Source organism: Octopus bimaculoides, chromosome 28 (genome assembly GCF_046866305.1).
Source record: "Octopus bimaculoides isolate indiv1 chromosome 28, ASM4686630v1, whole genome shotgun sequence".
NCBI classification, from domain to species: Eukaryota; Metazoa; Mollusca; class Cephalopoda; order Octopoda; family Octopodidae; genus Octopus; species Octopus bimaculoides.
In genome coordinates this window covers 3,137,407-3,149,906 of record NC_142955.1, presented here as the reverse complement: position 1 = coordinate 3,149,906, position 12,500 = coordinate 3,137,407, and the positions used below count along the sequence as shown (strand labels likewise).

The window sequence follows — 12,500 nt, the reverse complement described above, 5'->3', positions numbered from 1 at the left end:
GTATACATTTGTATGCACACACACTCACATATATAGATAGATACATATGTATATGCATGTGTGTGTATATATATATATATATAATACATACACACATATATACATATATATGTGTATGTGTGTATTGTTATAGTTGTCTAAGAATTCATAAGTCTGAGAGGCACTCATACAACTGTCACTACTACCACTACTACTACCATCACCGTTTCATCACCACCCCTACCTCCTCTACCATCACCACCACTATAAAACTAGTATGAAATTCTTACCCTCCCTCTCACTCTTTCTCTCCACAGAGTTGCCGTGACAACACTGAGGGTAGACACTGCGAGCGATGCAAAGCTGGTTACCATGGTGACCCAAGAAGAGGTGGATGTAGTATGTGCACATGTCCCCTTGATTCAGAATCTAACAAGTAAGTAGGCAATGGCCCCTATTTGACATTTGCCAGAATCTTCGACTCGAGTCAAATATAACAAACAACTGCAAACCATTGTTCACGAGTCTTTGCATAAGTGGAGTCAAAACCAGGTAGTTTGGGCTGGCATCGAGTGATGTCAAATTGTAATAATCATTCTCTACTAAAGGCACACAGTCTGAAATTAAGGAATAGCCGAAACAGTTGCCCCTCGGCCCTACAGAAATGTACCTCCTTGGGGCCAGTAATTTCCTTAAATCAGCCAACCATGGACTACAGTATCCACTCAGTCCATCATTCTCAATATAACTGTAAGCACAGTCTCTGTCTTCGTCATTGCTTCAAATAATTTCACCATCGATATCTGCTGGAGTAAATTCTTCAAAATCTTCATCTGAATCAGAATCAAACATGGTTTCTTCCAGAAAAGCTTCAAATGCAGAAGAAGCCATTTTCGTTCGATAAAAAAATCTATAGAATTAAGTTTGATTCCAAAGCTTGATTATCTTGTGGTTAATTTATAAACAATGAAAACAGCATCAGAAAACAAAAGTTTAGCCCAGTTCTGAATCGAAAGTCACCTATTTACAACCCCAAGTACTAGAAATAAAAGCATGAATGTGTCATTTTAAGTACCCTTCTCATGGTGATTAAATGCACCTAGGGCTACAATGGAGAAAACACACGGGCGACAAATTGCGACGACAGTGCTGAGAAGGTTAATATATTTGTTTCAGGTTTGTGTAACATAGAATTGGAAATGCATCTATTATGTAATGCTTCAACTGAAGAAAGTTTACGTAATGTACGCATTTCCTATTGCATATTACACAAACCTGAAACATACGTACTAAATGATTTCAAAATGTCATGGCTCAGCTTGACTTCATCATTATTTATATATAAAATTATATTTATACTGTCAGTGGTATTTTTTTCTCTACCATTTTTCCTATATTATCTATTTCTAGCTTTGCTGACACATGTTATGCAAATCAGCGAGGACTTGTAACACACTGTGACTGTCAACCAGGTTATGCAGGGAATCACTGTGATAGGTATGTATATATGTAGATCTATCTGTCTCATATATTATATATATATATATAGTGGAGACGCAATGGCCCAGTGGTTAGGGCAGCGGACTCGCGGTCATAGGATCGCAGTTTCGATTCCCAGACCGGGCGTTGTGAGTGTTTATTGAGCGAAAACACCTAAAGCTCCATGAGGCTCCGGCAGGGGATGGTGGCGAACCCTGCTGTACTCTTTCACCACAACTTTCTCTCACTCTTACTTCCTGTTTCTGTTCTGCCTGTAATTCAAAGGGTCAGCCTTGTCACACTCTGTGTCATGCTGAATATCCCCGAGAACTACGTTAAGGGTACACGTGTCTGTGGAGTGCTCAGCCACTTGCATGTTAATTTCACGAGCAGGCTGTTCCGTTGATCGGATCAACTGGAACCCTCGTCGTTGTAAGCGATGGAGTGCCAACACACACATTATATATATATATATATATATATATATATATATATATACACACACACACACACATATACAGGGTGATCACTAGGAATGTGGAAAATTCGTGAAATGCCAATTTATATTTCCCCAAGATCTATTTGAGGTAAATCAATTTTCCACTTTTCAAGTGACCACTCTCTGCGTATTATGTATGTATACATATATACACCTCCACATGTCAGTACTCAATATCTATAATTAATCACTCTATGTTTCTCTCCCTCGTTTACCCCCTTCCGCCCATCACTACTACCACACATCCCGATTCACCTCCTCCTCCACCGCTACTTATTTCTTTATTGCCCACAGGGGGCTAAATATAGAGGGGACAAATAAGAACAGACAAAGGGATTAAGTCGATTATATCGACCCCAGTGCGTAACTGGTACTTATTTAATCGACCCAGAAAGGATGAAAGGCAAAGTCGACCTCGGTGGAATTTGAACTCAGAACGTAACGGCAGACGAAATACCGCTAAGCATTTCGCCCAGTGTGCTAATGTTTCTGCCAGCTCGCCGCCTCCACCGCTACTACCAACCCCCAACCTCCACATACCGCCATTACCACCACCACCACCACCACCATTCCCCACCAAAAACAACTGAAATATGCCTCCATCTTGCTGAACCCTTCACAACACTCTGTAATTGCACCCTATCCAAATCCTCACACACACACACACACACACACACACACACCTCCTCCACCACCGTACACCATATATGTCATGCACCATTGTCCTTCTCCTTACCCAGGTGTGCATCCGGATTCTACGGCCAGCCGACAGTCCTTGGCCAGAAATGCCAGCCCTGTTTCTGCAGCGGAAACATTGACCCGAGCGTGGAAGGTAGTTGTGACCAGATGACTGGAGCCTGTTACATCTGCACCAACAACTCCACGGGACCCAACTGTGAGCTGTGCCGCCACTGGTGGTATGGAGATGCAGTGAGGGCAAAGAACTGCAGACGTAAGTGTCAGGGAGGGTTTTTATCTCGACAGATTTTCGATATAAATCATAGCCAACTCTCATTTTGTTACGTTTCGTGGCCAAGACACCAAATGTAAACAAATGACGAGATCGAAGATGGAAAATGAATAATGAACGTATAAGGGTTACGTAACGAAATATGGTGTCACTTGTTGTTGTTGGCACTCCGTCGCTTACGACGTCGAGGGTTCCAGTTGATCCGATCAACGGAACAGCCTGCTCGTGAAATTAACGTGCAAGTGGCTGAGCACTCCACAGAAACGTGTACCCTTAACGTAGTTCTCGGGGATATTCAGCGTGACACAGAGTGTGACAAGGCTGGCCCCTTTGGATTGCAGGCACAACAGAAACAGGGAGTAAGAGTGAGAGAAAGTTGTGGTGGAAGAGTACAGCAGGGTTCGCCACCATCCCCTGCCGGAGCCTTGTGGTGCTTTTAGGTGTTTTCACTCAATAAACACTCACAACGCCTGGTCTGGGAATCATGACTGCGAGTCCGCTGCCCTAACCACTGGGCCATTGCACCTCCACCATGGTGTCACTACAGTGAGTGTAACTGTATTGTTTTGATTAATTAATATGGAAATTGATTAGCTGGTTAGTTATAAGGAGATGTATGCATAGGCAGAGGGAGAGATGGACAGGTAGACACAGAGAGGGAGACAGACAGGCATGTAGGTAGATAGGGGGTGGATGATAAATAAATACACAGATAGAAGGATGGTGATAGAGAGAAAGAAATAGGTAAAAAGACTGATGGATAGGTAGACAGATGGGTAGATACTAACAGGTAAATAAGTAGGTAGGAAGATAGGTGGATGGATAGAAAGGTAGACAGACAGGCAGGCAGATGGATAGCTACATCATCAGATAATGTCCATGCTGCATACTGGCATGGGTTGGACATATATCGTTGCCAGTACCGCCTGACTGGCCTTCGTGCGGGTGACACGTAAAAGCACCCACTACACTCTCTGAGTGGTTGGTGTTAGGAAGGGCATCCAGCTGTAGAAACTCTGCCAAATCAGATTGGAGCCTGGTGCAGCCATCTGGTTTCACCAGTCCTCAGTCAAATCGTCCAACCCATGCTAGCATGGAAAGTGGACGTTAAACGATGATGATGTAAACATACATAGTGTTAGATATAGGTGAAGAGATAGATTGATAGATAGATAGAGAGAGAGAGAGAGAGAGAGAGAGAGAAATATATAGAATAGATAGATAGAATAGAAAAGGACTGACAGACAGACAAATGGGTGATCAAGATTTTTGTGTATGTTTTCAAATCCAAGTAATATAAATGTTTGTATTCACCATAGAATAAACCTTCCAAGTCATCTAGATGTTTCTTCTTCAACTTAGCACTTGTTCAACTTGTGTTGAAAGTCAGAGGCTCTCTTGAAGCCTTGCTTTAAATAGCATTTGGTCAAATGGGTGGCGGTCGACTATATAGTGACCAGCACATACAGAAAGAACAACGCAATCGCATTTTTATGAGTTTCTCTTTCTGTGCTTTTTTTTTTTATATATATACAAATCTTGCTGCTGTAACTGCATACCATTGCACTATCCACAATAACCGCAGCATGCACCTGTGACAGATGTGGTACTGTGAACTGCGGTGAATTTGGAACCTGTGAATGCAAAGAGAACATTATAGGCATCAACTGCGATCGGTGTTTGGTAAGTATTTGACCGTCTGTGTGTCCTTCCTTTCTTCCAGCAATTGCATATATATATATAATATATATATATATATATATATATATATATATATATATATATATATATATATATAATATATATATATATATATATATACTCTTTTACTCTTTTACTCTTTTACTTGTTTCAGTCATTTGACTGCGGCCTTTAGTCAAGAAAATCGACCCCAGGACTTATTCTTTGTAAGCCTAGTACTCATTCTATCGGTCTCTTTTGCCAAACCGCTAAGTGACGGAGATGTAAACACACCAGCATCGGTTGTCAAGCGATGTTGGTGGGGACAAACACAGACACACAAACATACACACACACACACATATATATATATATATATATATATATATATATATATATATATATATATATATACATATATACGACGGGCTTCTTTCAGTTTCCGTCTACCAAATCCACTCACAAGGCTTTGGTCGGCCTGAGGCTATAGTAGAAGACACTTGCCCAAGGTGCTACGCAGTGGGACTGAACCCAGAAGCTTGTGGTTGGTAAGCAAGCTACTTATGTTATATGTATATATAATGAACACTCACTCTATTAGGATGTCAAGGCTCCTGTGCAGGTGGCACATAAAATACACCATTTTGAGTGTGGGGGGACCGTTGCCAGCACCGCCTGACTGGCCCTCATGCCGCTGGCACGTAAAAGCACCCACTACACTCTCAGAGTGGTTGGCGTTAGGAAGGGCATCCAGCTGTAGAAACTCTGCCAAATCAGATTGGAGCCTGGTGCAGCCATCTGGCTTGCCAGTCCTCAATCAAATCGTTCAACCCATGCTAGCATGGAAAGTGGACATTAAACAATGATGATACATATATAATATGGTGGTTGTCTACTCCTTAAACAGAGTTTGACCACCTCCTGCACCTACACCTTAGCCCTTTCATGGCGTCTGATGTGGCTTTTTAAACCAGACAGTGTTTTGAAAAAACACCCACATATATTGCACCTCTGATTTGCACTACCAATACCTGCAAGTAAGTTCTGCTCATTGTGGATCCTAACATGTCTTTTAAGACCCCCATTGGATTTGCAAACCCTCTGGCACACACCACATTCAAACGTGTGCACAGACATATAATCAGAATAGCTGGGTGAGGTTTGTTTTCCATGGGTTCGCAGGTGAGATTTGAGGCCAGCCAAGGACAGACATGGTCTGTCACAGACTGTGCACACAAAAAGGTCCTTGTCATTCACCTTCTCAGTCTTCACCTTTTTCCTTAAATGTCTCTTGAGCCCTGCTTGCATCATCCTGGCCTCTTCAAATGCTTTCACTCCACTCCACACCCCTGTTCGCCATCCAACTCGATCTGAAGCGAGGACTTCTATATCTTTTGGAGCCATTCCAATTGACTTCATAGCAGTCCTTATGCCATCCTTAAACCTTTTTTTAGGTTTATGCCGATAACGTTTCCCCTCTGCAAGCTCACCATAAAACAGCTGTTTCGGCATGCGTTCATCTGCCATTCGAACAATATGGCCACACCATCTCAATTGGTTCCTCAAAATCATGGCTTTAATTGAGCTAATAAGTGGGGGTAGTGCAGTGCAAGCTACACCCACTAAAAATTATTCATCTGCACAGGTACTTCCTGTACTCCAAATCTTAGTAAAATCATTCAATTGGTTGGTTGGCAGAAACCTAAAAATGCACCTGTAACTTACATATATAATATACATACATACATAAATATATACATATATAAAATATATATATATATATATATATATATATATATATAATATTTTTTTTCCTTTATCTGTCCTTGTCTCTTCTCTGCAGCCAAACTACTGGGGATATCACGACTGCAACGGCTGCAAAAAGTGCAACTGTGCAGCGGCTTCTGTAAGCGAGCAGTGTGATGAATATTCAGGACAATGTGAATGTCGCGACGGGGTCATCGGTCAGAAGTGTGACCATTGCCAATCTGACTACTGGAACTACAAACCTACTGGTTGCCAGAGTAAGTACAATGATGATGTTGTTATTGCTTTAAAGGTGGTAGTGGTGACGTTTTTGTTAGTAATGATGGTGATAAAGGCAGTAGTGGTGGAGGTGGTGGTAGTTGTGGCAGTGGTGGTGGTGTTAGTGTCACTGTAATGTCAATGGTGGTGTTTTTATTGCTGTTGTTGGTGGCGATGGTGTATAGGTGGGGTTTTTCGTTGCTGTTTGTGATGGTGGCGTTAGGATGGTATTTGTGTTGTTGTTGTTGTTGTTGGTGGTGGTGGTGGTGGTGGTGGCAGCAGAATTATTGTGCAGTGTTTGCAGTTGCAGAGATGTTGCAATGGTGGTGGTAGTGTCGTTGGTGGTGGGGTTAGAGGAGGGGGTTTCTGTCGCTATTAAAACCCACTGTCACCTTCCAGTAAACAGTCAGTCTATAGCCGTAGACAATCCAACCATGACCATGGCACCTTTTTTTTTTTTTTTTTTTTTTTGTAAGAATAGTCTGGCGCATCCGAACCCCAACCACTTCTACGAATCCTCCCTCAACAACCAGCCACCACGACCTCTGACCCTCACATAACCTTTGACCTCCACTCATCAACAATTAACTGGGCAGGAGTTTTCATGGGTTAGTAATTACATATAGCATGCCACATACCATAACATCACCATATAATTCAATACCCCATGATTTTATTATATTTAATACTAGAGGGTATATACATATATATACACATACATACATATATATATATATATATATATATATTTTTTTTTTTTTCTCCGTGTTTTTCTCCTTGTCTCAGTATTCTTTCTGTTGAAGAGCGTAGCTCGAAACGTCAAAGACTTTCCGTATTCCCGAGCGTCATACTAATATATACTTTTGTTATTTACACCACCTGTCCTCGTCTGTTGTTATTTTTTGTATATTCTCCCATATATATATATATATATATATATATATATATATATATGTATGGTCATAATCGGTCATAATGTCTTACGTTTAAGATGATTCCCATGCTTTCCCTGATGAGAAGGTTACAATTTTAATATCAAAGATCCCTATGGATCACACAGGTTGTAATCCTTTGAAACATATGTAGGAATAAAGTATGCAATTATAACATGCGTTTTCTCCAATCTTTAAATTCTTAAATATACTCAAATACCCAAAATTTCAAGGTGTTCCTGCCTTAAAAACAGGAACTAAACCACAGTTATTTTGTGTTCTTTGCTACATTGGTTTCTATTAACCCATTTATTCTATCAGAAGAATTTTTATTCATTAAGATAGAAGAAATACACATAATTATATATGTATATATATATATATATATATATATATATATATATATATATATATATATAGCCCCCTCTCACTCTCTGGGAGAGGGCACATACACAGGCATATACTTCCGCAGCAATAACTTCCGCCTACCAAATTCAATCACAAAGCTTCGGTCGTCCCAGGACTATAGCAGAAGACACTTGCCCCCCCCCCCACATATATAACAGAAGGCGCATGGCTCAGTGATTAGAGTGTTGTTTTTTTTTTTATATATTTTTTCTTTATATTTTTTTTTCTTTTGTCCCCCCCTCAGAGTGTCAATGCATGAGTGAGGGTTCAATAACCTGTGACTCCGAGACAGGGGTCTGTATTTGTCAGCCAGGATTCCGAGGGGTCAACTGCAGCCAGTGCGATCAAGGATGGGTACATATACCCGGAAAAGGATGCATTGGTAAGTACTGAACAGCTTTTTTTTACTTTTTTAATCTTATTCCTTTTTTTAGATATCTATTTGTTTGTTTGTTGTTGTAGTAGTTTTGCTCGAGGTCTATATATATATATATATATATATATATATATATATATATATATATATATATATATATATACAGTGATACCTTGCAGTATAAATCAATTTTCCCCACTGTAATCAACTAAAATATAGTTAATCCATTCCAGCTCCCGAAAACCATTCAGAAATAATTTTTTATGGGTTTTAAAACAGAAAAGGTGTAGTTACAAGTAAAATGACAATTATAAAAAAAAGAGGATGTAAAAAGAGTTTGTAAACTAGCTTTATTTTACTAAATTACCTTAAAGATGGAATGATTTGTGATCTCGTACTGCAGATTTCTGCTTGTACTACAAGACAAGAATGCACACAAATCTCTGCTCATACAGCAAATTATTTGTACAATGGTGCACTTGCACAGCGAGCTTCTACTGTGTGTATATATATATATATATTTTGAGCGTGGCCGTAGCCAGTACCGCCTGACTGGCCTTTGTGCGGGTGACACGTAAAAGCACCCACTACACTCTCGGAGTGGTTGGCGTTAGGAAGGGCATCCAGCTGTAGAAACTCTGCCAAATCAGATTGGAGGCTGGTGTTGCCATCCGGTTTCACCAGTCCTCAGTCAAATCGTCCAACCCATACTAGCATGGAAAGCGGACGTTAAATGATGATGTGTGTGTGTATGTAATGTATGTATTTATGATGTAAAAACAGAATGGGGAGACAAATTGTGAATAAAAACAGAAAATGAAAGGAAAGAAAAGAAATTTAGAGAGAAGTCATGATTAAACAGGTCATTTAGACTAATTCAAAGGAGAAGGGGTCAAGAGTCTGCAAGACAGAAGCCCCTCCTGTTCACCAATGGAAATTTGTCCATCAGCTTGCATTTGCTGCAATTTGGATCCTGTGGAATCCTTGGATTTTCTGCCACTTTTTTCAAATAGTTTCTTATGTATCTGCATCCTGATGTTCAAATAGAACAAACCATGTGCTCAGAGCCATAAGACTGCTCAGAGAGAGACACAAATCACATTGTAAAAATCTGCCTAGCCACATGTCTTCACAGCAAGAAACTACTAGCAACTCTTATTTTGATGCTGTACACATTAAATGATATTTATCTCACACTGGATGGAGTGCATTTTTTTAAAAATCTGAGTAGCTGTGTGGTAAGTAGCTTGCTTACCAACCACATGGTTCCGGGTTCAGTCCCACTGCGTGGCATCTTGGGCAAGTGTCTTCAACTATAGCCTCGGGCCGACCAAAGCCTTGTGAGTGGATTTGGTAAATGGAAACTGAAAGAAGCCCGTCGTATATATGCATATATATATGTGTGTGTGTGTATGTTTGTGTGTTTGTGTTTGTCCCCATAGCATTGCTTGACAACTGATGCTGGTGTGTTTATTTCCCCGTAACTTAGCGGTTCGGCAAAAGAGACCGATAGAATAAGTACTAGGCTTACAAAGAATAAGTCCCAGGGTCGATTTGCTCAACTAAAGGCGGTGCTCCAGCATGGCCGCTGTCAAATGACTGAAACAAGTAAAAGAGAGTTAACAAACAGTGAGGGAATCCAATTATTGTTTGTTTGTTTTATCCCGTGTTGTTGTTGTTGTTGTTGTTGTAGTGATGTCACGCATAAATTAAGACCCTTCGTTCTCTTTCAGTCTGTGATAAGTGTACCAAGTTCCTAACCGATGAGCTTTACGAGCTAAGCCGGAACATAACAATTATTAAGAGAGAACTGCACAGTGTGACGGTTGGTGTTACAGCGCTTACCTCCCTCAGAGACATTGGCCAATCAGTGAACAAATACCAGGTAGGAATCGAGGTTGATTCAAGTTGTCATTTCCTCAGTAAGGCCCAGTAACCAAAGATCCTTTCTCGTCACTTCATCCCACATCTTCCTGGGTTCCCTCCAAAATCAGAGCTCAGAACTTCTTCATGCAGCTGTCCTTACTACCATAGCTAGAGGGATGGGTGGTAGTATACAACTACATTATTATTATCATTATTATTAATATTATTATTAATATTAAGATGGTATTTGTCATCTTAGATTATTATCATCATTATTATTATTATTATTATTATTATTATTATTATTATTAAGATGGTATTTGCCATCTTAAATTATTATTATTATCATCATTATAATTATTATTATTGTTCAGTAGTTTTATTTTTATAACGTGCTTTCACTTCACTACCGAGCGCAGCTCTGTGCGCCTTGGGTATGTGCTGTGGTTTGCTGTGGTGCTCTTATGTTTACTGTATTGAAAGTGTTTTGCGTAGGATGTGTGCAGTACCCAGTAGTGCAATTTTCTGTATGTTATATATATTTGTAAGTCCTGGTGTTTTTGTTATGTATTTGTCTGAATATTTTTTTATTATACCTAAGGTACCTATTATTATTATTATTATTATTATTAAGATGGTATTTGCCATCTTAAATTATTATTATTATCATCATTATAATTATTATTATTATTATTATTATTATTAAGATGGGTATTTGCTGTTGAGAGGTTTTTCTTGCCATTTATCAGTCAGAATATCTAAGGCAGCAGTTTTAGCTCATGTTTTCCATGCGCTTAGCTTTTTCTACGCTTGTTTCTAGTAGGGCTAATTCCAGAATTTGTTGTATTCGGAATTCCCTTAGATATTCCTTTGCCTGTTTTGTTACTGAGTAAGATGTTTTCTTGTTTTCTTATTTGTTCCATTGCCTTTTTTTTTATTGACACCATCATCTGTTACTTACAGCCAGAGGTTACAGCATTCTTAAGAGGTGAGAATCCCAACCTATTGTCATTGAAGGAACACAGAGACAGGGTGGAGTCTCTGGAAAACCAGGCTGATATACTGAAGACTAAAGTAAGTAGGTTCTTAGCATCATCATTGTTGTTGTTGTTGCTGCTGTTGTTTGATTGCAGGGGGGGGGGGGGGTCATGACCCAGTAGACGTATAACCAAAGGCTCTCCAGCCATGACCTTCTCATCTTTTATTCAGAAATAGTGTGTGTCTGTATTCAGCAAATACATGCTTTATGTTGGTTAACACACACATTCACACACACCGCACCACACACACACACACCACCGCACACATTCACACACAGCGGTGAGCTGGTAGAAACATTAGCACACCGGGCGAAATGCTCAGCGGTATTTTGTTCTGCCGCTACGTTCTGAGTTCAAACTCCATCGAGGTCGACTTTGCCTTTCATCCTTTCGGGGTCGATTAAATAAGTACCAGTTACGCACTGGGGTCGATATAATCGACTTAATCCGATTATCTGTCCTTGTTTGTCCCCTCTGTGTGTAGCCCCTTGTGGGTAGTAAAGAAATAACACACACATTCACACGCACACACATTCACACACACACACACATACATGTTTGAGTGTGTCAGTATATTATTTTAGTCTATGTATAGATGTATGCGTCTTCATGTATCTGCATACAACTTATGTACAGAAGAACCTCACTGTGCAGACACACCATTGTACAAGTAATTTGTTGCATGAGCCAAGATTTGTGCACATTTTTTGTCTTGAAATACAAGTGGAAATCCACTGAACAAGCACACAAATCGTCCCATCTTTAAGGTAATTGAGTTAATAAAACCAGTTTACATTTTTTTTTTTCTTTGCAGTCTCTTTTTTTTTTTATAATTGTCATTTTACTTGTAGCTACACCTTTTCTTGTTTTAAAACCCATAAAAAATTATTTTTTGTGTGGTTTTTGGGGGGCTGGAACAGATTAATTATATTTTAGTTAATTTCAATGGGGAAAATTGATTTGTAAAACAAGTAAATTGTAAGACGAGCTCGGTCATGGAACGAATTAAACTTGTACTTATTTCTTTACTGCCCACAAGGGGCTACACACAGAGGGGACAAACAAGGACAGACAAAGGGATTAAGTCGATTATATCGACCCCCAGTGCGTAACTGGTACTTATTTAATCGACCCCGAAAGGATGAAAGGAAAAGTCGACCTCGGCGGAATTTGAACTCAGAACGTAGTGGCAGACGAAACACCGCTAAGCATTTCGCCCGGCGTGCTAACGTTTCTGCCCAGCTCG

The 12,500-nt window shown here is 39.9% G+C and overlaps 1 protein-coding gene across 1 annotated transcript in view; it reads left to right on the top strand.

The window, feature by feature from the left end:
* LOC106882246 (laminin subunit alpha-5) overlaps nucleotides 1-12,500 on the top strand; it is a 61,202-nt gene that overhangs the window by 46,851 nt on the left and 1,851 nt on the right. The window contains exons 30-37 of the mRNA XM_089343768.1: nucleotides 297-415; nucleotides 1,390-1,476; nucleotides 2,698-2,909; nucleotides 4,513-4,610; nucleotides 6,451-6,631; nucleotides 8,217-8,354; nucleotides 10,082-10,233; nucleotides 11,178-11,288. Of these exons, the coding sequence (XP_089199894.1) occupies nucleotides 297-415; nucleotides 1,390-1,476; nucleotides 2,698-2,909; nucleotides 4,513-4,610; nucleotides 6,451-6,631; nucleotides 8,217-8,354; nucleotides 10,082-10,233; nucleotides 11,178-11,288 (1,098 nt within the window). The remainder of the gene's footprint in view (nucleotides 1-296; nucleotides 416-1,389; nucleotides 1,477-2,697; nucleotides 2,910-4,512; nucleotides 4,611-6,450; nucleotides 6,632-8,216; nucleotides 8,355-10,081; nucleotides 10,234-11,177; nucleotides 11,289-12,500) is intronic.